General features: G+C 38.5%; 1 protein-coding gene across 1 annotated transcript in view; it reads left to right on the top strand.

Annotated features, from left to right (window-relative positions):
• kcnq1.2 (potassium voltage-gated channel, KQT-like subfamily, member 1.2) overlaps positions 1–8,953 on the top strand; it is a 286,806-nt gene extending 277,853 nt beyond the window's left edge. Inside the window, exon 17 of the mRNA XM_088646719.1 lies at positions 8,485–8,953. Coding sequence (XP_088502845.1) covers positions 8,485–8,640 — 156 coding nt within the window. The 3' untranslated portion in view covers positions 8,641–8,953. The remainder of the gene's footprint in view (positions 1–8,484) is intronic.
• The last annotated feature ends 14,819 nt before the right edge of the window (positions 8,954–23,772 follow it).

The following is a 23,772-nucleotide window of genomic DNA, read 5'->3' as shown; positions in this document are numbered from 1 at the left end:
GGTCCTAAGTATGTCCTTTTCTTTTGGTCAACAAAACTCTGAGTTGCCACTATAAAGAAGAAAAAAAAACTGTTTTGATTATTTGTTTGTCTAATGTTTTAGTGAAATTGAGCATGCTCTCCAACAGTGCTTCACAAGTAGTACTGCGGAACCCCACAGTATTGAAGCTCCTTCTGAAACTTGCTACGAAACAAAAGGCACTTTCAACACACACCCACTTACAGAGATTGGAAAGATGTGGTGTGCTACAAAGGAGCCAGGCTTTGGCTACAGTTTAATGGCACGTGGTCCTTGATACTTATCATGTGTGTCAGGTGCTCTTGGTTGGTTTTCTACTCTCTAAAACATACCCCCTCCCCTTTTTTCCCTTTGCAAATACAAAGAGCATATTGTATCTGCCAATTTTAAACTGAATCAAGTCTTCTGGGGAGAGATGATTCAAAAATAAGAATCCAATCCCATGTGTTGCAAGTTTTAAGTCAAATTACAAGCCAAAAACGTCAGCCATGTGGATATGTGTTTACTACACTCTCCTTCACTGGATCAGAATATACACACCAAGCCTGAATCCATTAGTTTGGAGCACGAAATTCTATTTTAATGGCATTCTAATGTAGTCTTGGCTTGCACTCCTAAAACATTTTCACTGTTTCTGGGCTCCCAAGAGCACCGTGCATTAAAGACCTCCACTTTGTCTTTACTACAGCTAAGCAAAAGGGCCAGCAGATGTTTTAGTGTCGTTAGTGCTTTTCCTTTTCATAAAAAGGAAACCACTGCTCTTTTACTAACCAAAGACCTTATTTTAGAGCCTTACAAAATGTTCCCTTTGAAAATTCTAAATTAAAAGAGTGAATTTCCCATATAGCTATTGTGTGAGATGTTTTTTTTTCTAGGCTACTAAGTGCATGGAGTACATTGTACATTGTCTATTGTTTTGGAATGCTGGGATACTCACTTTTACACAAAGGGAAACCAAAACAATAAGAAGTAATAGTCAGACGACATTCCACTCACCTGACCTGAATCACCAGTGCTTCCCATAAAAAGGAAGGGCAGCTGACAGGAGGGTAAACTAATTTTCAATAGTACGTTTCACGGGACAAATGAGAATATAATGTCAGAAAAAAAATTCCGAAATGATCACCTGTAGAACGGAATCATGCTGCTTGAGTTCATAAAGTGCACAATTCCATCACAGCCCTTTTCAGGGTGAGGAATTTGGAAAATAATAATAAAACATGAGTTAGCTGTAAGCAATTTTAAATGCAGACGAACATAAGATTCTTAAAAAATAATGCTCTGACTTTAATGCTGGACCTTCATTTGTTCAAAGTAGGCTAGTTAATTGGGATTTAGGTGTGTAGGTATCATTGCTTGCCAAATAGTCATCAGGAAATTCAGATTATTGTTTTTATTGAATTTCTTCTAATACTTTTTAAATGGGAATAATCAGTTTACCTATATTTTTCTAAACTCAAAGATCCCAGTGTTTTAACTAAAAAAGTAACTTTGAATAATTTTCTCACGTATACTAACGTCACATGCAACAAAAAGTTAAATTGGTCTGAATTGACATCCCTTTGCAAGCTTTGAACGACAGCAATCATACTTTTAAAATGCGTTAATCGAAGCTATAAAATACCCTCACCCAAAATAATTCCACATTCATGACTTCCAACAGATGGCAGTGTGAATCATGCAAACAGCAAATCCCAGCCACAACCTTTATAACTCATATTGTATGTAGTCATAATTGTTTGTTGGTATAATGGAATCTTCAGTGGTTCCAATTAATTATTTTTGATGTGAATATCAGATTTATAGACAGAAAATCCCATAATGCATATTCTAAATACAGTGGTGATACATCATTCCAGAAGTCTTCCAACTTAGCATTTTCATTTATTTCATTTTTTTGCACACTGTACCTTAATTTCAGAATACTAGAAAGAAAAGTTTGATTTTTTAACATTAAAAACCTCAGGACAGCATGACAATGTTGGGCTTCCTCACAGATCCTGAGGCTTGGGTTTCAAGCCTGTACTGGGACACCTTCTATGTGGAGCCCTTGTAACGCAGGCTGCAAGTCACTGTGACTATTGGAATAAGCTGCTTTCTGATTAAAGATGGATACATCAATCAAAACCTACCTCAAGAAGTCATTTTATTTGTCTTGTGAGCAGATATATAATTCTGTAATTCCAGGCCAGGTCACTGTGGAGTTTCTCTGAGACACTGAAGTAAGCAGTGCACTCAGGTCTAGAAGAACCTATACTGTACCTCTGGAAATGTGTCACGGTTGTCCATAACAATGACCATAAATTTGTTCCCAGTTTTACATCCAAGGAAAAGGCCTTATACCTCCACTGGTATCCTCACCTAATAGTACTACACTGGGGTGTTTTGTGACTAGATTCCAGCTCCTTCTGGGACACTGCACAGACTGCAGGTAGAGTACAAAAATAAAGCAGCAGAAGCCAAAGTACAGCTTTTGGCACTCCAAAGTGGGCCTGTAACACTGTCTTCCTCAGTGGCTTTTCACAGTTTGAACCTCAGCTTTTCTAAAATCCTAACTGTGTCTACCAGACCCAGATCCAGGCCTGCAGCACATCAGTGTGTTATTACACACGTATTATATTTTGTACTGATGTTTGGCATAGTTTTGTTTGTGAGAGGAAGCCTAGTGGGAAATGACACTACACCAAAAGATACAGTCATTCTTCTTATACTGTATACTTAACATCTGTGTAAAAAGATATCAACAACGACATGATTTTAAAAAAAGAAGCCAATCGAAGTACTGCAGCTAACTACTGTAGTAGTTTTACAAATTATGCTGGCAATCCCCAAAGCAAAAAATCTCCCATTGAGGTTTAAGTGAACTGTTCAACTCAATTTCAAATGCAAGCAGAAAATTGAGAAATTAGTTCTACTTCCAGGCAATGTGACTAATTGAGGTAGTGCACTATTTTGCTGAGGATTAAACCAAGAGTTTCTTTTGTTTCGGGACTGAAGTGTGCAAATAAATAGATCCAATTTTAAAATGTGTTCACTGCCATCATCGTTATTGTCCTTCTCATTTCATTGACATTCAAACATGCATGCAATAGAAATGCTGAAAAGCATGTTTGGTAAGGTTGATCTTTGCCAAAACCCCTTGAGGACAGTACAGAGATGTAGTTAAAGTCCATTATACACAAAGAAGCTGCTCAGAGTCAGCGGCGATCTTTTCTGACAATGTTTTCTTAATTATAAATCAATAAATCTAGCATATTTATAATCTTTCTCGAAGCCACATACAGCAGATCGCCCAACAAACTAAAAAGTCAAAACAATCTCAACAGCTGACTGCAATAATCACCTCTACTGTTTATTATGGAGCTTTTCATGTTACATCTAGGGGCACTACACAATAAAACAAACACTATACAATAGAACAAAAGCTAAAATTAGTTATAAATTAAAACTTCATTTTTATATAGAGCCTTCAAAACGGGGCTTCACAAAGCACTTTACAGGAAAAAAATACACAGTGGGAGGAGGTAGCAGAATTAAACAGTTACAGTGAGGGTTTGAACACGGAAGGAAAACAAAGGGGCAGACTCAGAAACAGTTAAATTAAAGCCCTTTCAACTCAAAATCAGGAGATTTTAAGTCCTGATTTGAAAGCGCTCAGGAAAGGTGCCTATATAATATCCTTAGGGATAGAATTCCAGAGTACCAGGAAATAACAGCAGAAAGCCCTATCAACAGTGGAGTGTAGATGGGCTTGGAGGACAGACAGGAGACCACATTAAGATGAACAAAGGTTGTGAGGTCAGGAGTAGGACAATAGTAACTCAGACAGGTACTGAGGTCCCGAGCCATGTAGAGCCTTATAGGTGAGCATGAGGATTTTGAAATTGAAATGAAACCCGATAGGAAGCCAGTGCAAGCACTCCAGGACAGGAGTAATGTGATCACCTGCACTAGACCTGATTGGGATACTGGCTGCCATACTGGACCTACTGAAGTTTGTTCAATGTGGATTGAGATACCGCAGCGAGTAGGGTGTTACAATATACACAGTGCCATGAAATACAAGCATTTTAGGCTGTGGTGTTTAAATACTGAAGAAAGGCATGCCATCGCGTTATTTGATTGAACGCTATATCTCTACTCTGGGTTAATCTGTGTGCCTAAAGACTTTCCCTAGATAACTTTAATTCTGGACCTAAACACTTGGCATAAATATTCATTATTTCATGTCATCATCAGTGTGCTAATATTCACGAAGGGCTGGGCACTTAGTGGCACTTAGGTGGAGACCTCACAAAAGGTGTTTCCTCTAAATGCTTAAACACTGAATTTCAGGATGTAAAAGCACCTGAAAGCAAGCCAGGAAATGGAGATTTCTGCTTTATTTCATATTGCTGGTAATGATGGTTTCGGGGTGTTAAGGATTTTTGATAAGGCATTCATTGACTTCTGCCTCTCCCAGATCAATCACAGTATGCAATGCTATATTTTCTTATTTTGCATAGTCAGATGAAGCTAGCCAGTATTACCAAGACATCTGTTGAGACTGTAGTGTTTGATTAGTAATAAATTACAGTTACACAACTATTGTGGTTTAGGTTTAAGTGTTATTTTCTGGGTTATTTAGTATATGTGCCAGTCCTGTTGTTCGCAGACAGATAAGGAATGTTGGGGGTGGGAGAGTATGGCTGCCATAGCAACGTAACCTCTGGGCCATTTGCTTATGAGCAGCTGACAGTTCACCTGTCCTCCTATCACATGTCTACAGTACATGCTGCTGCAGGCGTAATATTTCACAGCTATATGGTACATTCAAATTAAATCAGACCAATAACTGAATAAAGTTTCTTTAAGGTGTATGAAACGCTATATGGTACATATAGCATGGTACATTCAAATGAAATCAGACCAATAACTGCATAAAGTTTCTTTAAGGTGTATGAAACCTGCTGGAGAGCCTAACCCACCTAAGACAGTTTGTAATGCAAACATTGAAGTACAGGTGTTTTGTTTTGTTCTTTTATTTCTTTTCACACATCTACAAAGACTACAAAGAGGAAAGGACTCTGTATCGACTCAAACTCAGGGCAGCACAAGACTGAAATACAGACGATCTTTATATTTCCTTAACTACTGCTGTAGCTCCGGATTTTCGTTGAATAACACTCTGTTGGTTTCTCTGTTGGTTTTTGCAAATATTTTACATTGTTTGTAGTCCTTTCCTTATGAGACAAAGCTCTTTTAACAGCTTCTGTTTTATTGTCTGGGCTAGCCCAATGTCTGATGGTAAAAGAAAGTGATTGTAATCAAAGCACACTGTGAGTTATCATTGCCTTGGTGACTGGAGAGCATTCAGTTCTCATTTTCCGTATATTGACATGAAAATCCTGCTTCTCCTTCAACTTTTAAGGAATTAATATCTCATATGTGACTATGATCCTTGCCGTTTTGCCAAAAGGTTATGGTTGAGTGTTAGGTGATAAAAGTAGCACTTTTGGATGTATCCAAAAATTGCACTTTTGTGGACTCTTAGATCCATGCATCCTTGAAATGACCATTGATATGGAAACTCAAATGGAGGAAATCCTCTAGTTTCCTGCAATACTTCATTGTCGGAAAATAACAAGCAAACAGCCATGTTTCCCCACTTCCTGATTGGTTTAAGCATGGGTTTTGAGGATTGGAGTGTTCTACCAAACCAGTTTTCTGTAGATGTTATGCTGCAAATCTGTATTGCTGTATACTAGTGTTTTAGTGACTTGGACATTAAATTAATGCCCTGATCAATTAAACAATCTGGAATTGACTCTAGGATCTCCACCATAGGACAGATCTGACTCAGACACCAAGTACTTGCGTAACAGTGAAAACAAAGAAGCTTCTATCCATTTTCCTAACCATAGTCATCGATAACCAAACCAAACCTGTTATTACTGCTGCTCCTCTTAGATGCCCTAGTGCAGCCATTACTGTATGTTCAAATTGACTATTAATCACTGGTAAGAGCTGCAAATGTACTCAATCAGCTGCTTTTACTGGGCTGGTAGACTGACACAAAATTTTCTAAATGTGTAATGTCATATTTTAACCCAGGTCAGAGGGGTCATTTAGAAATTCTAGCTCAAATCTGATTTGTATGTTCAAATGCCATGACAAGGGTGTTGAATGCCCTTGGTTTCCCTGTGCACCATGCAATACAAACTTGAAAACCATGCCCTAATTTTTTTTTTCCACTCAAAGATGGTACTGGTTTCTTCCAGCTGTAATGTTAAAGGCTATTTAAAGCCTTTAAACCCACATTTAATTTAATATTTTCAAACGATCTTTCTCTGAGACTTTCATACTGTGCATTTCTCCTCTGCCTCTCCAATTTTCTCAACTTATATGCCTTTAATTCAATCTTTGACAAAAATTGCAATTATTTCAAATTCTCTTGTCTCCTAGTTTTGCTACTACATTCACTGCTCTTACAGTAAAGCTCACTATAAATACTACATCTAATAGTAAATGTAATAATAGTCCACTACCTCTACTAACATCACAGGACAGAGAATCTACAGTATATCCCCTACAGTCACATTATATTCTCAAATACATATATCACTTAAAAAGTACTATTTTTCCTCTCAACGGACACTCTTAGTTATTACAGTGTCCACGTTCATCAGAACTAGATTTGTCTACATTTTTTGTTTCTTTTAAAAAACACAGCTTTAGGTACCTACTGATGCAGCAACACTGTAAAAGATCTTACACTGTGATACCTCATACCTCATATTCTGTCTGACATTTCAAGAGCCGAGAAATCGTGCAATTCCATTTTACAGTTAAATGTAGGCGTTAGTGAGACGCACAGTGAATGACATATTTGCCTGCTGAAGATCCTGCAGCTTGTTTTGATTATTTTTTCTTGTAAAGCACAAAGAGGAAGGGTTACAAAAGAAAATAAAAAAAATTGTCTGGAATTTAACGTTCAAATTCGAATAGCAGAAATGACCTTTGGACTTTGAGGTGAACATGTGATTAACACAGGAGCCCCGTTGTATAATATTTTAATTCCATTTTGTCCAAGATTATTCATCCATCCATTTTCTTACAGGTTTATCTAAGACAAAGTTACCAGAGAGCCCTGGACAAGTGCAAGGCAAGATACACACTAGATAGGATGGCAGTCAATCCCAGGGCACACACAGACACTGGGGCCATATTTTCCATAAGCTAATTAAACCAACCAGTACAGTATGTCTTTGGACTGTGGAGGAAACCCATATGAACAAAAGGAGAACATTCAAAGTTCACACAGCAGCCCAAGACTTGAACCTTGGACTCTAGCACTGCAAGGCAGCAATGCTAGCCACTGTGCCACCATGCTCTCCCTCCAAAGAAGATAACTGTAAATTTTAAGTATGGCTAGCAAAATGTTGTTTTGCCATCCTTTTGTAATGCGAGACAATAATCGTTGAACATTGTACCCTTTTATGATAAAGACACTGCCTGTTAAATTTGGCATTACATCACTTTGCAGTTTGAAATGTGACTGCCATGTGCAATTATATAGTCCTGAAGGCTGAAGCTGGCTGAAGATCAGCAAACGATGTGAGGTTTCAGTACAACTGATGTAACAGGTCCCAAGACAGTGGTAGTTTGAATTTTGAACCTCCGTTTTACCATAATGCTGTTATGAGGTCACAAGAATAATGCCTAATAAGTTTGGAATTTATTAGCCAGATAGTTTTTGTTTGCAGTTTGCATTTCACATAGTTTTGAAAAGGATATCCAATATGTTGCAAGGCCACTGTTATAGGACCCAATACTATACTGTAAAAAGCCATCGTTCTTCGGATGAGACGTAAAACTGACGTCATTAAAGACCACAGGGCGTTTCTCGAAAAGAGTCGGGGGTGTTACACAGGAGTCCTGGCCAAATTTCCCCCTGGCCTTTTTCAATCATGGCCTCCTAATAATGTCCATCTATGAACTGGCTTCGTCACTGTGTTCTCCTCCCCACTGATAGCTGTTGTGTGGTGAGTGTACTGGCACACTATGGCTGCTGTCTCCATTATCCAGGTGGGGCTACACAGTGGCGGTAGTGGAGGAGAGTCCCATTTACTTGTAGAGCTCCTTGAGTGGAGTGTCCAGACAAGTGTTATTTAAGCATAAGGATAATTATTATTTTATATCAAGAATGTAATGGCTTGTGTGTTCCAGAATGCCTGCTTAGTATGAAACGAGCTGTTTCAAAAGTAATAAAATAAAATCCTTAAAATCAACGGTTGGCACTGCTTGGAAACCTAATAATAAATAAGCCATCTAGAAAGTTGTAACATCGAAGGCTATTTCAGTATACTTATAAGTATAATAGTTGCAATGATTACAGCATTTTCCTCTAGCTTCAGGACTTTTTAAGCTTCTATACATATCATAAATGTACGGTATGTAGTTACAGATTGTTTTTTTTTTAATAAGGTCACACAGATGGACCAGAAGGTAGAGGACATCCTGAAGATCTTGATGGAGCAGTTCAAGCCACAGCCAGAGCTACTACAGAAGCCCAGTACTCCAGTCAGCTCCAGGTTGTCAGTTATGAAGCGTATGGGATGCACTTTTGATGATGGCCAATGATCACACTGGGCCTCCCTCCTCAACGGCTGCTGTTTAATCCTCCAGGTGACACCTACTGAAGGAAGAAAGCCTCCAGTTCCTCCAAAGTATGTTTCACTATGAGCGCAAAGAACTCTGCCTCGTCAACAGCAATTGTGAAATCGCAACACTCTTAAAATGAAACTAGGCTGTTTCTAATTAAAGAGAATTCCAAGAGCAACACTTGCACAGCGACCAAAGAACACCTCAATAAGATGATTTGCATTTTTGTTTTTCTTTTCTTTTTCTTTCTGTCTTTCTGAGGAATGGACAAATAAAAAAATCTCTAACTGGATTGAAAGTGTTTTTTTTCTATCATAGGGCATTGTATTAAACTTTCTCAGAGTCTCTTGAATGTGGTTAACAGATGTTTAGCTTATGCCCCATGTGGAAGAGGCATATTTTAAACATTTCATTCTGAAATGTATAGTTGAAAAAAAAAACGTGTTTTTTAAATTATTTCTGAAAGCCATATATTACAAATTTGTGAAGGTATGGGAACTTCTCTGGAGGGTGTTCAAAATATTTTGCTCGAGACCAAGAAAAAAGTTGTTGTTACAAGATTAAAGATGCAAATTTAGTATGACATCTCAAGTTCCTAGTTTGCGGAAACGGTAATTTTTTATCATTTACAAAAAAGATAGATAACCCTGTGTTCCTATGAAACCTTGGTATAAGTTTGATTTAATAAAGGAATAGGCCATTTTTTGCCAGTGATTTTGTCAATGAAGAGAGTTGTTTTCACAAAACAGTTGGTAAAATCATGATCTCATTGTTTCCAAGGTAATGATGTCCTGGGGGTTGATTTCAATAATACTAGTCATTAAAAACAGTTTTAACTAAATTGTTAAGCTCATACTGAGCCAGAAAGGTATCCAATTGAAGAACTAATAAGGAAGTTGAATGTTAAAATTCACAGCTCTGAAATATTTCAGACTTTAGACTCTGCTGAAAACTTTGGCACTGTTGAAAAAAACAGCAATTCTTTTTATGGTTATTTGAAGCTGTCACTATCGCTATCACAGTGCTCATATGGCAGAAATGTAACAAAATGCCATCCTTAAAACTCAATATAGTAATGAAAATGAGTCGTAGGACATTATGCTGTTGATTTATGGCTCAGCTTGAACTAATAAAAATAGCAAACCAGCCATGTCAGAGACTGATAAAGCATTCCAGGTAAATAAATAGGAACAGTGAGAGTTATGGTTAATGGGTTTATTGCCATTATTTTCAGTAGAACATTCTGATGAATAAATATTCTCATGCATTTTGTCTTATACAGAGCGACTAAATGAACTTTGCCCCAAAAAACAGACCTGTCACAAATGGTAGAGGTTTACACAAAAAAGGTCACTAAACCTTGGTGTGTCTGAGCCTGCTCTTGTATGTACTTGGTGTTAGGTTCCAGTTACATAATGTCTTTATCAACAGTGCTCAAGATCATGGAGCAGGAATCTGTGTAGAAAAGAACAAGACGATCAAGGAAACAACACAGTTCCTCTGAGTTCATCTGTACCAGTGAAGTACCAGTGAGTCCATCAGTGCTGTTCTCATTGAGCTTGGTCACAACAAAGCAAAATGCTTTGACCATTACGACTACTAATGTCATTATGTTATTATTTATGTTAAATCAAAAATGAATCTGGTCATAATTAATTACCAAAGCTTAAAAGAGTTCAGTTGTCCTACATTGTCTGCACAGAATTCTAAAGCCCAAGACTTTGTAAAGTCCCAAGACCCAAGAATTGTAACGGCCAAATAATACAATTACTGTAGTATGGTATTCTGTATTTTGTGTTGATTGCCATGAATAAAACAAATACAATTTAAAATACTGCAATGATATTAAATGTTGGAAAAGAAAAAGTGAAGAACAAGTCCAAGATTCAATCTGTCTATATGTCCATTCATTTTCCCATTCAGTGCTTCGGTCAAATACACAAGGAATCTGTTCATAGAATAATGAAACTCTAAAAATGGAATAAAGAAACCTGTTTTACAAGTATCAATGCATTACTTACTGTAATTGTTGACCAGTAAGCATTCCTGAAATCTGAGAGAAGCATTTCACTGATATGTGAAAACATCTCTCACAAAAGCACATAAACACTTGTCACTAGTAGTCCATTAGGCATGTGTGAAATGTCTGATGTGTGATGCAAGAAAATATATCTCTTATTTTTTATTACATTCTAAAAATGTATTTTAATTCTGAGGGTGAAGAAGTGAAGCTCTCTGGATATGTAGAAATAAATTATTAGATGACTAATAAGCATGCAAATATTGTTAGAAATGGGTAAGAAATTAAATATGTCCACTTGGTCATTTGTACAGTTTTTTAAGTGATGTAAATAATGTTGCCTTATATAAATTGTTGAAAGGTATCTCACAAATTTTAATCATTTTTGTTGTCGATTGCTAGACAAATATAGCTGTAAAGCTGTCATGGAGAAAGCACAAACAAACCAGATTTGCTAGGCTTTAAAACAGTCACAAAATATATGTACAGTGCATTTATTGCTTACTGAACAATTATGTAAATAAAATAAAATGACAAATTGCCTACTGTTCATGAAAATGTTTTCTTCCATGACTCAGCACAGCACTTGAACAGGGCTCTCTCTTGATTTCCTACATTTGTGTGGCATTATAAAATAGTGACTTAAACTAAACACTTTTTCTGGTTTTGCACTGTTTCAAGGTAAACAAATATTCTTTTTCCATCATTTTTGTGCCAGTGAACTGCAGAAAAAAATGCACAAAATACACAGTTGTGTCAAGCAGACGTTACAGTGGGTAACTCTTTCAAAATACAATAATCTAATTCTGTTTGAACATAATCTGTTTTACTATTAGGTTAACGGAAGGGAATATGTACTGTATCGTTATCCATATTCACTGAGCCCACTTTCTTTGTATAGTAAATGCAGATAGGACCTCACATATTGAAGAACAGTACATCATTCTGCATTGACAGCATAACTTTGTTGACCATATGTTCAACAAGTTACATTTGCCTTCCCAAGAAGCATGTTAAAGTAATTAAATAAATTTAATGAGGAATAACACCCAATAAGAAACAAGCAGGACTCCAAAACCTCCAATGCTGAAAGACAAAATGAGAGGAACTTGCAGTCACTAGGAAATAACGAGCTGGGAAGTTTTCCCTGGGGGACCGTATTCTTCAAGCACTGACATGAATGCTGTTTATGGATGTGAAAGTAAATTCTGATGTATGCGTGGTATGCCTCTGAAGACCGGTGACAAGGGTGCTCTATATGTTATTGGGAAAGCCTTAAAGAGTGGTTGAGGAGGCTGCAAAGACCTGTCCAAAGACCAGCAAATTGTTCTGTAGAGAAACCAGACTTTTTGCTCACAACTATGAAAGAGGAACCATTACTGTGCCATGGGTGTGTGTTTTATCTCTTCTGTTCGTGACTTTTTGTGACCCAGCTTTCAGTTTATTGGTCGATCCATGAACTCATCCTCACCTATTGTCCTCACCTCACATATTGGGTAGCGACTGAAAGAATGAGATTGCAGGTACAAGTGGCGGAAATTAAGTTTCTCTGTAGGGCTGCTGGGCTTACTCTCCGTGACAGTGTGAGGACGTTAGCCATCTTTGAGGACTACGGAAAAGAGTCGCTGCTCCTGTGGATCAAGAGGATCCAGTTGAGGTGGTTCAAGGCTCAGGTGAGGACTCCTCCCAAGCACACTTCTCTAAGAAAAGGCTCCAGATTCCATCCCAAGACACGCTGGAGGGATTATATTTTTCAGATGGTCTGGGTGCACCTGGAAATCTCCCAGGAGGAACTGAAGGCTGTTGCTGGGGAAAGAGAAGTCTGGTCTGCCCTGCTACCACCATGACCCTCACCAGGAGTAAGTATTCTTAATTGAAAGCCATAAAAGACCAGTGACAAATTTCATGATTAACCTGGCACATGGTCAACCTTCATTGATGATGCGGATGACTATGTCATCTGAATGACTGAGAACAGCTTTATTTCCAGTTGTGGCAACAAAAAACGGTATCTATGATAATTTGGTAGAATTAGAATACAGCAGAAAACCTTCAGGAGGTGTGAACCCAAATATGTAACCGAGATTAATTGTTCTCAAACGTTTTGGACCAAGTACCACCCCCGATCAAACCAAAGCATCAAAGTACCACCTCCAAGTCATCTTCTCATAGGAACCACAGAAAATCTCAATGACCAACATGATCACCAGATTGTGAGTGAGCATTTTAGTGATCTGACACTGGTGGCTTGTAGAACCCCTCAGGCTTCGAAGATGTATCAGGTAATCCTCTTTCGGAGAAGCCCACTCAGTCCCAAAAACCAGTCACCGAGGTATTAGTCCCCAAAAGATCTTCAGCTTGTCTGCTCACATTGAACAACTCTTCAGTCCTCTATTCCACTGAGAGAGCTGGAACAGATGAGTTTCTGATGATCTCCCAAATTCTCAATTTCTCATCCTTTCAAAATATAACTCTTTCCTTTCATTCTGTGGAACCCCTGGCACACTCAGTCAGGTTCTCCCCTCCAATGCCAGTCTTCCCTTTACCATTCTTACTCCAGGACCCTTGGCACACTCAATCGGGCTTACAAGTTCCCTGTCTCTTCAAAGACTTGCTGGTACACCTCCTCCTTGGTGCCCAGTTTCCAACAATAAATGCTATTAATCTACTCCACTATGAAGACTAAAGAGGACTAATTTATTCTACAAATACACAGTTACTACATATTAAATTACTGCTATGTAGATGAGATTCAGATTTATGATAAAACTTCTTCCCTTTCTGGTCTCCCCCCTCCATCGCGTATCTTTTGTTTGCGTGACATCAAATCCCCTGAAGCTAACTAGTGAAAAACAGAACTCAAGGGCTTCACAGTTATGGTGGATGGCTTCTCCATTCACTTGTAAGCCACAGCTAGGAATCTGGGAGTCACACTTGATCCTCTCCTGTCTTTTGAGACTCATGCGAAGAAGTTGATTATGACATCTTTCTTTCACCTTAGAAATATTGCCTGACATTTTTTCTGTCAATGTCCAAGTGTCTGATTCATGCATTTATAACATCAGGCCTTGATTTCTATGGGCTCCCTAACTCTCTTCCCAACAAGTTGCAGTATGTTCACAACTAGCAGCTAGACTGCTAATTCACACCAGACCCTGGCAGCATATCACTCCTACACTTAAGTCTCTACATTGGTTGCCTAAAGAGTGATGTATTCAATATAAGATCTTTTTACTGACTTTCAAGGCTCTTAACAATTTGGCTTCATCATACATCTCTGACCTCCTCCATGTTTACACTCCCCCCCCCCATAGGCTCTGGTCAGCTGAGGCTGGTCCTCTGCTCACAGACATTAGATGACCATGCCTTTTCTGGTGTTGCTGCAGTGCTATGGGGTGACCCTCCTCTTGAAATCCAAAATTGAAAAATTCCCTTTATACCAAGGTCAGATTACCATACATCTGTAAAAACCTGTATGCTCTTGATTATGTTTTTCTTCTTTTACTTTTAGCGTACTTTTTATCTTTTTCTTTATTCACAACGTACAGTGTTCTTGGGTTTGGAAAGATGCTTTATTAAGAAGAAGATAATAATAATATATAATATAATGACAACACATATTATATTAAGTATTATTTTTATTACTACTACTACTCTGGTCATATCAATCACTAGTTTAAAACCACTGCAAAACAAATACTTGCAAGCCTCTTCTACAGCACTCTGAAACCTATTTTTTATGATTAGGATTAGGATTATAGTCTAGATGCTGATATTAAATCACAAGAGTCAGATATCAACTCCTGTGCTATCTAAGCTCTCTGTTGTTATTCTTTTCTTAATTCTCTCCCTGAATTGCAAAAGCTTAGACACAGTTCCCATGGCCTGTATCATGTTATACTGTTATACTGGTATACTGATCACTGCTACTGCTGAGTAGCCAATTAAGCACAGGGCCAATCTGCTGAACCCTTTTCTGCCTGTGGAATTCCATTCCACAGGAGTCCAATCAGTCAATCCAGACAGGTGTGTCCAATTTACTCCAGTGACGGAAGAGGCTTTAACTAAGATAGGTAAAAACTCAGAATGTTGGAGTTCTACAAATTAATGACCTTGATAATAGCTTTCAAAGCTATGTGTGTCTGTAAAAGTTGTAGGCCTTCTGAAGATGACAACTCTACAGGTAAATCCAGTTCTCCAAATATAAATCCCACAAAAGTGCAGTGAGGTGAATGCTACAAATGTGATGGGAGTGTCTGATGAGACAAGCTCTAAAATGAGTGAGATTTTAAACAATTGGAACTGTGGAATGATTAGTATATGAAGGTTAAGTTGGTCAGCCAGGAGAAGGGCTCCTTTATTTCTGTGTGTGATTTTAGATGACAAGAAGGTGGAATGTTATAAATGAATGCGGTTGAGCATATCATGAGGCATGTAGGCAGAAATGTTGGACTTGAGAATCTTTCCTTACTGTGTAAGGACCAGGTATTATATCCATTTTAAGAAGGACACCCAATTGGTTGGAAAACAAAGATTGGAGTTGATTAGGTTTTTGTGAGGGAGTGCATGGAAAATCGGTTGAAAGTAGTTGAAGAAAGTGGAATTTCTAGTTATTCTAGATGAACCAGTAGGTGTTCACTAAAGGGAAAAACTCTGTGCATGGCATTAAACATTTAATACTAGGAATGGGAAAGATGCTGGGGGTTAATGGGTTAATTATCATAGTTTTTTACTTGAAGAATTGCAGATGAAGATTCCAATGGGGTCAATATAGTAAAAGGAGAAAAATAGCAGAATCAAGGGAAATGATAATTAAGCAGCTGATTACTTGGGCCATAAACCTTGTTTATGGAATGAAGGTTGGAGGTTAGATAGAGGATGGGAAAGCAAAACTGTACACAGAGTAGATAATAAGTGAAGATAAGATCAGAGTGAAATGGTAATTCAGTGGAAAAGTCAGGAATATTTATCAGGTTAGAGAAATGAACCAGCACTTATCTGTGATCTGGGATATAAATTGGCAAATTGAGAGGTGGAAGGATGGCAGTGACGTGCAAAGTATGAAACTACAGATGCTGTGGAAACTGGACAAAAAAAAACACTTGAAACAGAAAGATCAAGAATGAAGTTTATGCACTGTATCGGGGAAACTGAGCACCCATAAAGATGCTGAAAGGGACAATTCTTTGTGGGGGAAAAAAGTGGTGAAAGGTTGGTAGATCTGAGCATGACCGGGAGGGGGCCACTATCAACAGCTTTAGTTTGAAAGGAGCTGATGGTGGGAATACAAATATAGTTGGAAAGCCTGTTTTAAGTAGATAGTATTACAACATGGAGAACCTTCACTGTGCTGTGCTGGACTGTGAACATTTTGTAGGAAAATAGTCAGAAAATGGTGAACAATATGTAGGACACCTAATGACTTAACCAGAGATGGAGAGAGCAAATATATTTGTGAAATGAGGATGAAATGGCTTCAGTAGGATGGGATTTTCTTTGTCCAGAGCTTGAAAGTGACGAGCAGAAAAAAGCATTGCAAGTGTACTTGGTAGGAGAAGGTAATTGACGGGTGATAAAAGAAATGCAACGTTTCGGCTGTGGAGTTCCACACCCACAACGTTGTTTCTTTTCTCCTCTTTTCTGCATGGAATAAACCTTTAACTTGTTCCTTTGCAGCCTACGCATGCTGACACAGCTCCCTACGTGAACTACTTATTGACAGGTGATGCTGAGTGCTGGAGAAATAATTGACCATTTTTAAATGGTTATTTTGATTGAGAGCTACAATTTCTAGAAAATGAGTCACTGAACCATTTTTTCCTAGAATATCATCTTGAAGATATCACCAGTCTATCACAGGCCATACACACATACGCACTCAGAGAGAACTTAAAGATACAACTTAACCTCATCAGCATGTCTTTGGAAGGTAGGAGGAAACGTGTATCTGCAAAAAAAAACTAAGCCTAGGAAGAAGGTGCCCCAAACTAGAACTGAACTCGGAATAATATTGTTTTTATTGGGGTTTCTAAATTCTAAGTAAAACTACAAAAGACCTGAAAATATGTTCAGTTTCCTCTTGATAAGGAGGATATTTGAAAACCTTGGCAAATCTGTCATTAGGCAAAACACCATAGATGAATGTATTCAGTTCATATTCATTTATTAAATATAAAGTTCTCAACAATACAGAATTAATTATTAAATCACAATTTCACACTGTTGAGTGTAATAAATGAATAAATATATTGGTGGATATGCAGTGTACTATATACATACTGTATAGGCCAGGTGAATATTACCCCTTGGGTATGGGATAATCAGGCACTATAATAAAATAATTTTTAATAGACAATTAAGCTAAGAATACAAAAAACATTAGACATGAAAGAAAGACAATCTCCTTGGTATCCAAGGCCTATTGTTTGCCTCCTCTCCAGACAACGGGAGAAAATTCAGTGGAGAGCTTGGTTTATATCCAGCATGGTGTAGTGTCTCCCACTAGTGTGGACAAGGCAGTTATGTAATTTGCTAGACAGATTTTTTTTTTTTTAACACGGCAGCTTACAACATGTAAATGGTGGTGAGAGATGGGGCTTCTTTAACACGTGGTGATAAATCATTCCAGAATTTAGGAATCCTCTACCACCTGCCTTCTGTTTGAAATGTTTTTTTGTAGAATTTCAGATCACCTGCAAAATTTTAGGGTATTCTAGTTGCAACATGTGGATTTTTTTTTTTGATGGTGCTAATAACTCCAGCAATAAGCAGTACCCGACGGTCTTTACCCATCTGGCCTCCTCTTCTCCTTAACTACACATTTGATATCAGCATGTGCCGAAACAAAAACTGACAACAATTTTAAGTTGATGCTAAAACCTGACAAAATCTGGTTTATTTAAACAAATTACTTTCTGCGGTTCTCCACTTGTATTTCCACATGATATCACAGATTTGCTCACACAAGTGTTTATTTTCTGACGATATAAGAAGAGCTGCAGGAAAGCGGCACAGATCCAAATTATCTTGTGGAAATAAGATTTCTTTCCAAACAGCCTTCCACAGTGCCAGTCATTCTTTGCACAGGAACCAAGGTGAGAGGGCACAATCTTTGATATTATGACGGCACCAATGTGATTTAAGTTCAAACACATTATGAAAAAGGACCCTACCTTAAGCCTTTTTACAATGCAGAATATTCAAATCTAAATGTAAACAGTTCAGAGCAATTTGTGCAGCAGTGACTAAGCCAGAACCACATTGAGCTGTTATATTATTAGAATTTCACTTTATAGTTACTTAACTACTTAATCTTATTTTCTTAAATGATTAGAGCTTCTCATAATGAATTGATCATTTAAATGCTCCATTTATGCGGTTGCAGGGAAGATTGAAATTCTAGTGTGATCTTCTGCTTGCATTACTGTACCATGCTGTTTTTGTCTGTGTTGACAGTCTTTGTGTCTGTAGTTAGTGGATTTATTGTGATGCCCCGGTAGGATGTGGAGTAACAGGATCTGTGAAAATAAGCAGGCTTAAGAAAACAAACACGTAAACACAGCCAAAAGGTACAAACCAAGTGCTCTTTATTTACTGTGTGAAGGGAAATAAGCCAATCAAACAAAATCCTAGGTTCTCTTTGAGCTTTTGCTAGGCTCCATGTCCCTCTCTATCAAAACTGGGTACTGTAGCTAAGCTGCTTAACCGTTTTCCAAAACGGGTCCCTCCAACACTTTCACAAAATGCAATCTCTCTCTAAGACTCTAAATCAACACACAGTTTCTCAAAAAATATCTGCCCTCAAAACACAAGCTTTATCAAGCTTTGCACAGTTTCTTGGTCAGTCACTCATTCTTCCTCTGGTGTACGCACAGAATCTGCAGATGGGGAAAACCCGTCTAAAAAAACGTCCCATCCTGGTCAAGTGACAGAGGGCAGCAGTTCATCCCTCACAGCATTCTGGAGAATGTGATCCAGATGGATAGCCTTCTTATTCAAACCTTCTGCCCTCTTCCAATATACAGTTAATGTATTTGGTTTTTCATTGTGTACAGTGCCTTCACGAGTAACTCCAAACTTGCCTTTTCAGGTCTAGTGAAAAAGGCATTTAAAAAGCAAAGTAGAAGTCCCCAAATGAAGACTCAACTCCATGGGAGTATGTAAAACCAGACATACTGTAAGAGGAGTCTAACAATTCTAACTGATGTGGGTAATTGGGGAAAAATAGGTGTACGAAGTCTTGAGGATAATTCTTCCAATACAAGCAAAAAGAGTAGCCTGTTCATGACGTTTATAGTTAGGACAACTAGATGGACAATACTGTATGCATACAGTATACTTAAAATATGTAAACTGCAAGTACATATACTTAAATATGAAACAGCTGTCTCTTTAAATTGGCTGCTGCCTTTTCAATATTAGCAAGAGCTCAGTAGTATTCATTCACATACTGTAAGTCATGACAAGTGCACTCTCTTAAACTGTAAACCGGAAAGGTATTCCTTCCTGCACGATGTGTATTTGCAAATACGTTGTCATTTAGTTGTGACAGTTGCGGTTCCGTGCGGATTCGCGCTCCAGGTGTTGCGGGATGAATCGGCAGGCTGGAAGAGGAAAGCATTTTGTCTGTTATAACAGTGAAGAGTTTCAGACTATAAATACTGGTTCACAGTAGTGTTATAAAATCACAATGCTTCTGAAAGGAAGATGGATGATAAGAAAGCAGGAGAGTAAGGCCATAAGAGGAATGCCCACAGATAGGGCTTATTACAACAGCAGGCACTTCTACTCCAGTTTTAACATTATCCTCACTGAGTATTGGAAAATGGCAGTCTTACAGTCACCATTGAAAATGTTTAATATGCATACAGTTGTGTTGCTTTGCAGTCATGTATGGAAATGCTAAGCAAAGCACAGGAAAATATTTTCTATTACCTTGTTTTTTTTTTAATAGATCTCCAGAGGTGGAATTTTCTGCTCACAAAACCCATTTTGCTGCTATGCCATTTGTCTTTCTTGCACTTTATCTGGCTAGTTAAAGTTCACATTCCTACTGTTCACACAAGAGGCACTATACTACACAGACACTCTGCTTACTTAAATATGGAATTATTGAACTAGCCTGAACTCGGAACTTTTTTTTGTATTGCAGTGCTGGACCATAACCTAACAAATGGGTCATTGCATAAAGTCTGGAGCTAGCTTCTGCAAAAGAAAAATTAGCTCTTTTTTTACGTTTCATAAACGAATATCAGGAGATGTTGTATCAACGTTTTCCGAAAAAGCAATACCCCACAGTATCAATGCGAGAAGAACTTGCCATACATTATGGACACTTTTTTTTTTAAAAAAACATATTTTAATTCGCAGGAATTCAATTTGAGTTGGTGGAGAAAATGCAGAAACCTCAAGGCTTTTGGTCGATGTTGATCGGATTTAGAGGAACTTGGAAAATGAAAATGAAAAGGGCCGGAATCGGGAAGCGAGTCAACATTTTTTCACATTTGCTCAAAAGATCATTGCATTCCTTCTGTTCCTCTACCTCTCGGTCTTTTCGGTCAGAGCCAGATTAGAGCCACAAACTGGCGACCTCTCTTAAAAAGTGGAAGACGCCGAGCCCCGAGAACCCCATTACAAAAATGGAAAGCTCCTGTGTCCTGTGTCATTAGGCCTTTCAACTGTCCTTGCTAACGCATTAGTAAACCACAGCATAGATGGCATTATACTGTAGATGCTGACTGTTGTTGTGTCCCTGCCACCTGTGCAGTATGTCCCATTGATGGCAAAGTTGCTCACTTGAAAACAGATACGTGTATGAACAGGTGTGCGGAGGGGCGGGGGGGGAGGGGGTGTTGATATGGACGTTCTCGGAGCAGCTGATAGAAGGCATGTCGTCTCGGGTCCCTAAATAGCTGAAGCCCGACGACAGTTGGGAAGCGCCTGCTCTTTGTAAAAGTGACTTTCTTGTCCTGCGATGCACGTTGTTCTTCACCCCGAACAAAGGCGTCAATGTGGTGGGGGAATTAGTTGGACTCGGCGTCCAAAATAAGTGTGGCCTCTGGAGTCGAGGACGTTTTGGGGGAAAAAGCAGATGTCTCTGGTTTGTGCAAGGACTGTATGCCAAATTCTGGCTAAATTATTTTAAAAAACATAAGAGATATACAGTACATGTTAAATGGTTGCCTCTCTGTTCTTGCGTCAACTGAAGGGCTTGTCCAAACCATGTGGTAGTGACTTTTAATAAACATATCTTAAGATATTCCAAATAAAGTACAGGTCTATTTTCTACAGTTATGAGGTGACATCCTAGTCACCTTCTTTTCCCTATTGGAGATGGATCTGTTTGGGATTATGAGGTTAACCTGGTGTTTAAATTATGCTCTACTACCTGCAACCAAAATCAGTTCTGAATACAGAAAAACTGAAAGTTTTAAAATACGGTGCAGGATATAACATTCCACAGAGCCAACTAGCCTAACCATGAGAGTTCGTAAGCCCTTTCAGCCTTTGCTGTGAAGTTACCAGTCAGCAACTGTAAGCCACATACCTAGAGGCACACATGGTGTTATGTAAAGGGACAGTCAAAAGGACAGTTAAATAGGTCACATTGCTACGGTCTTTTCTTCCAGACAGACAAAAAAATTCCTGGCTGAAACTGGAAGTACTTCAGTAGTGGGGTGTGGGTTGGCCAGCCTGATTGGTATTTGAGGCATTAGACAGCTGCGGGCACACTGCTACTGTGGAAACGCCAAGTGGGATGTTAGATTGAGAAGCAGTCTGGGCTCCCTGATGAAGATGTGGGGGGGGGACTCCGTTTCAAATGACCATTTCATGGGGTTTCATCCAGCGTGCTTGGGAGCTGCAGTTTTGCAGTTCTTCTAATTCTCTTTAGTTCAACAATAGGTTCTCGAGATCTGTGAGGCAGACACACAGACACCCATGTCACTGTGTCACCCTAAAACTGTTTACCTTTAATAGTTAAATATAATAAAATACAGTAGGGTCTCTAGTTTTGCAAGGGTTTGGTGCAGAGAACCATCGCTAATAGCCAAATTCTCATATTGCCATACTACACCATTGCATAATGTACTATAGTATACAGTATGTATGGTTAAAAGACATAAGTAACTTTCCCTTATATGTAAATTGAAGTACTAATGCATGGGCTTTATGTTAATTTAAATTAACATTAATAAACTAAAAGAAACAACAGTAATCGCAGCTTATAGTAATCAACTAAAATAAACAACATGAATCCCTCCTCTGCACTCCCCACTGTAATAAAACTGTCAGTGAGCTTGTAACGTCATCTCCAGCCCATAATTCCCCAACACTCCCGATGCAGAACCTGGAGTGTTCGCTACAATATAAAAACAAGTCCCCGGTATTTGCATCACAGAGTGGAGTGTGGTCTTGGGCAGGGGAAAGGGAGAGGATCATTCACTAGTTAGTCACTCTCGCAATCTTTGTCTGTCGTGCCACTAATTCGAAAGTTTCAGGTTAACAACCTTCAGCTTGGTTTCATCCCACTCTGTTCTTTCATCCAAGACCTCCCCTGGACAGACCAAATAAACTTTGTGAATAGGCATATTTGCTAATGACCCTACAAAAATCTTGAATCCTATACCGGGGTGGAAAAAAAGTGAACACAAAACAGATTACATTAGGTAACTGAAACATAAATGTGATGTCTTTTTTTTTAAAAAAAATATGAGGGTAGCAATAAGGCATTTATATTTATACAGCTCCTTCAAAACGCATTAGGCCAGCAAAGACAAAACTGTAATTTCTGCTTTAGTCAAGCAATTTGTGTTTGCAACCAGGAGTGGTGGCTCTGTGGATCTGCGCCTGTGGCTGGAAAGTTGCTGGTTCAAATCCTGCGGCCGGCAGAGGGATCCTACTCCATTGGGCTCCTGAGCAAGGCCCTTAACCCCAGCTGCTCCAGGGGCACCAGCAAGCTGGGGTATGCGAAAAGACAAATTCCTAATGCAAGAAATTGTATATGGCCAATAAAGTGATCATATTTTATGCGATTTGAACGTCTGAATGAGCAGTGACGCATACACCAGAAAACACAAGTAGAAACTACCAGGAAGTGCATTTAAAATGGAGAACGCGAGGCACCTCGTTACGTCACAACCCCTCAAAGGGTTGTGGGGGTCTGGGACAATGTCCTCAGACAATTTGTTGAAGTTGATAAACTGACCTCTTTCAAGAAATGGCTGGATGAAATCCTTAGGCCAATTAGGTATTACTGTAACGATCAAAAAGCCGAGATAGGATGAATGGCTTCCTCTGTACAGCTCTTCCTGTAACCACTTTGCAGTCTGGCTTGATCTTGGGGTGCTTGGACTTCAATATAAAATTCACACTCAGTTTGACATAAAGCTGGAGATTGAGTTAGCCAGTCTAAGATTATGCATTTTTGTTCTTAAGGAACCTCTTGGTTGCGTGATCTTTGTATTTCAGAAGAAATAAAAAAAAAAAATCTAATTTAGTACTTAACTAATTTTACTCACAATTTGGCACACTTTGTTCAGGGTCAGACATGAAAAGCCTCTTTAATGGCTGAGCTGCTTATGTCTTGCATCTTACACTTTCGGCTGATTGGACTGAACCATTGCCAAAATGGGTTCAGTAAAATAGAACAAAAAGACTTTCTCATCACTTTGTATAATTTTGCTCAGGTTCAATAATCCTAATAACACTTTATCCGGCTCAAGATAATCATCCACACCTCCTGAGTTAAACCATGAGGACAATTGAATGAATGAAGAAACAAATGTACAAGTAATGGTACTGCAGAACAATTGCAGAAATTGAGGCTGGACAGAATAGAGATTGTTACACTCTGTCCAGTTTGAATGTTCCTTCACAGCTTCTTAGTTTCTGGCAGGAATCATAACAAAATAAACAACGATCATAGATCACACAAAGAAAAAAGAAAAACAATCCGATGTTGAAGTAAAACAGATGGGACATTCATTTATGAGATGAGAAACCTTTGTTCATTACTGGTGTGCCAAAAATTAACTCATGCTTGCATCCCTAGAGGCAAGAAGTGTGTATTTTGACTGCCACTTCTAAATATA

Source organism: Lepisosteus platostomus, chromosome 9 (genome assembly GCF_059453375.1).
Source record: "Lepisosteus platostomus isolate fLepPlt1 chromosome 9, fLepPlt1.hap1, whole genome shotgun sequence".
Taxonomy (NCBI): Eukaryota; Metazoa; Chordata; class Actinopteri; order Semionotiformes; family Lepisosteidae; genus Lepisosteus; species Lepisosteus platostomus.
The sequence above is the reverse complement of the archived record's forward strand: the minus strand, read 5'-3'. Positions and strand labels throughout refer to the sequence as shown.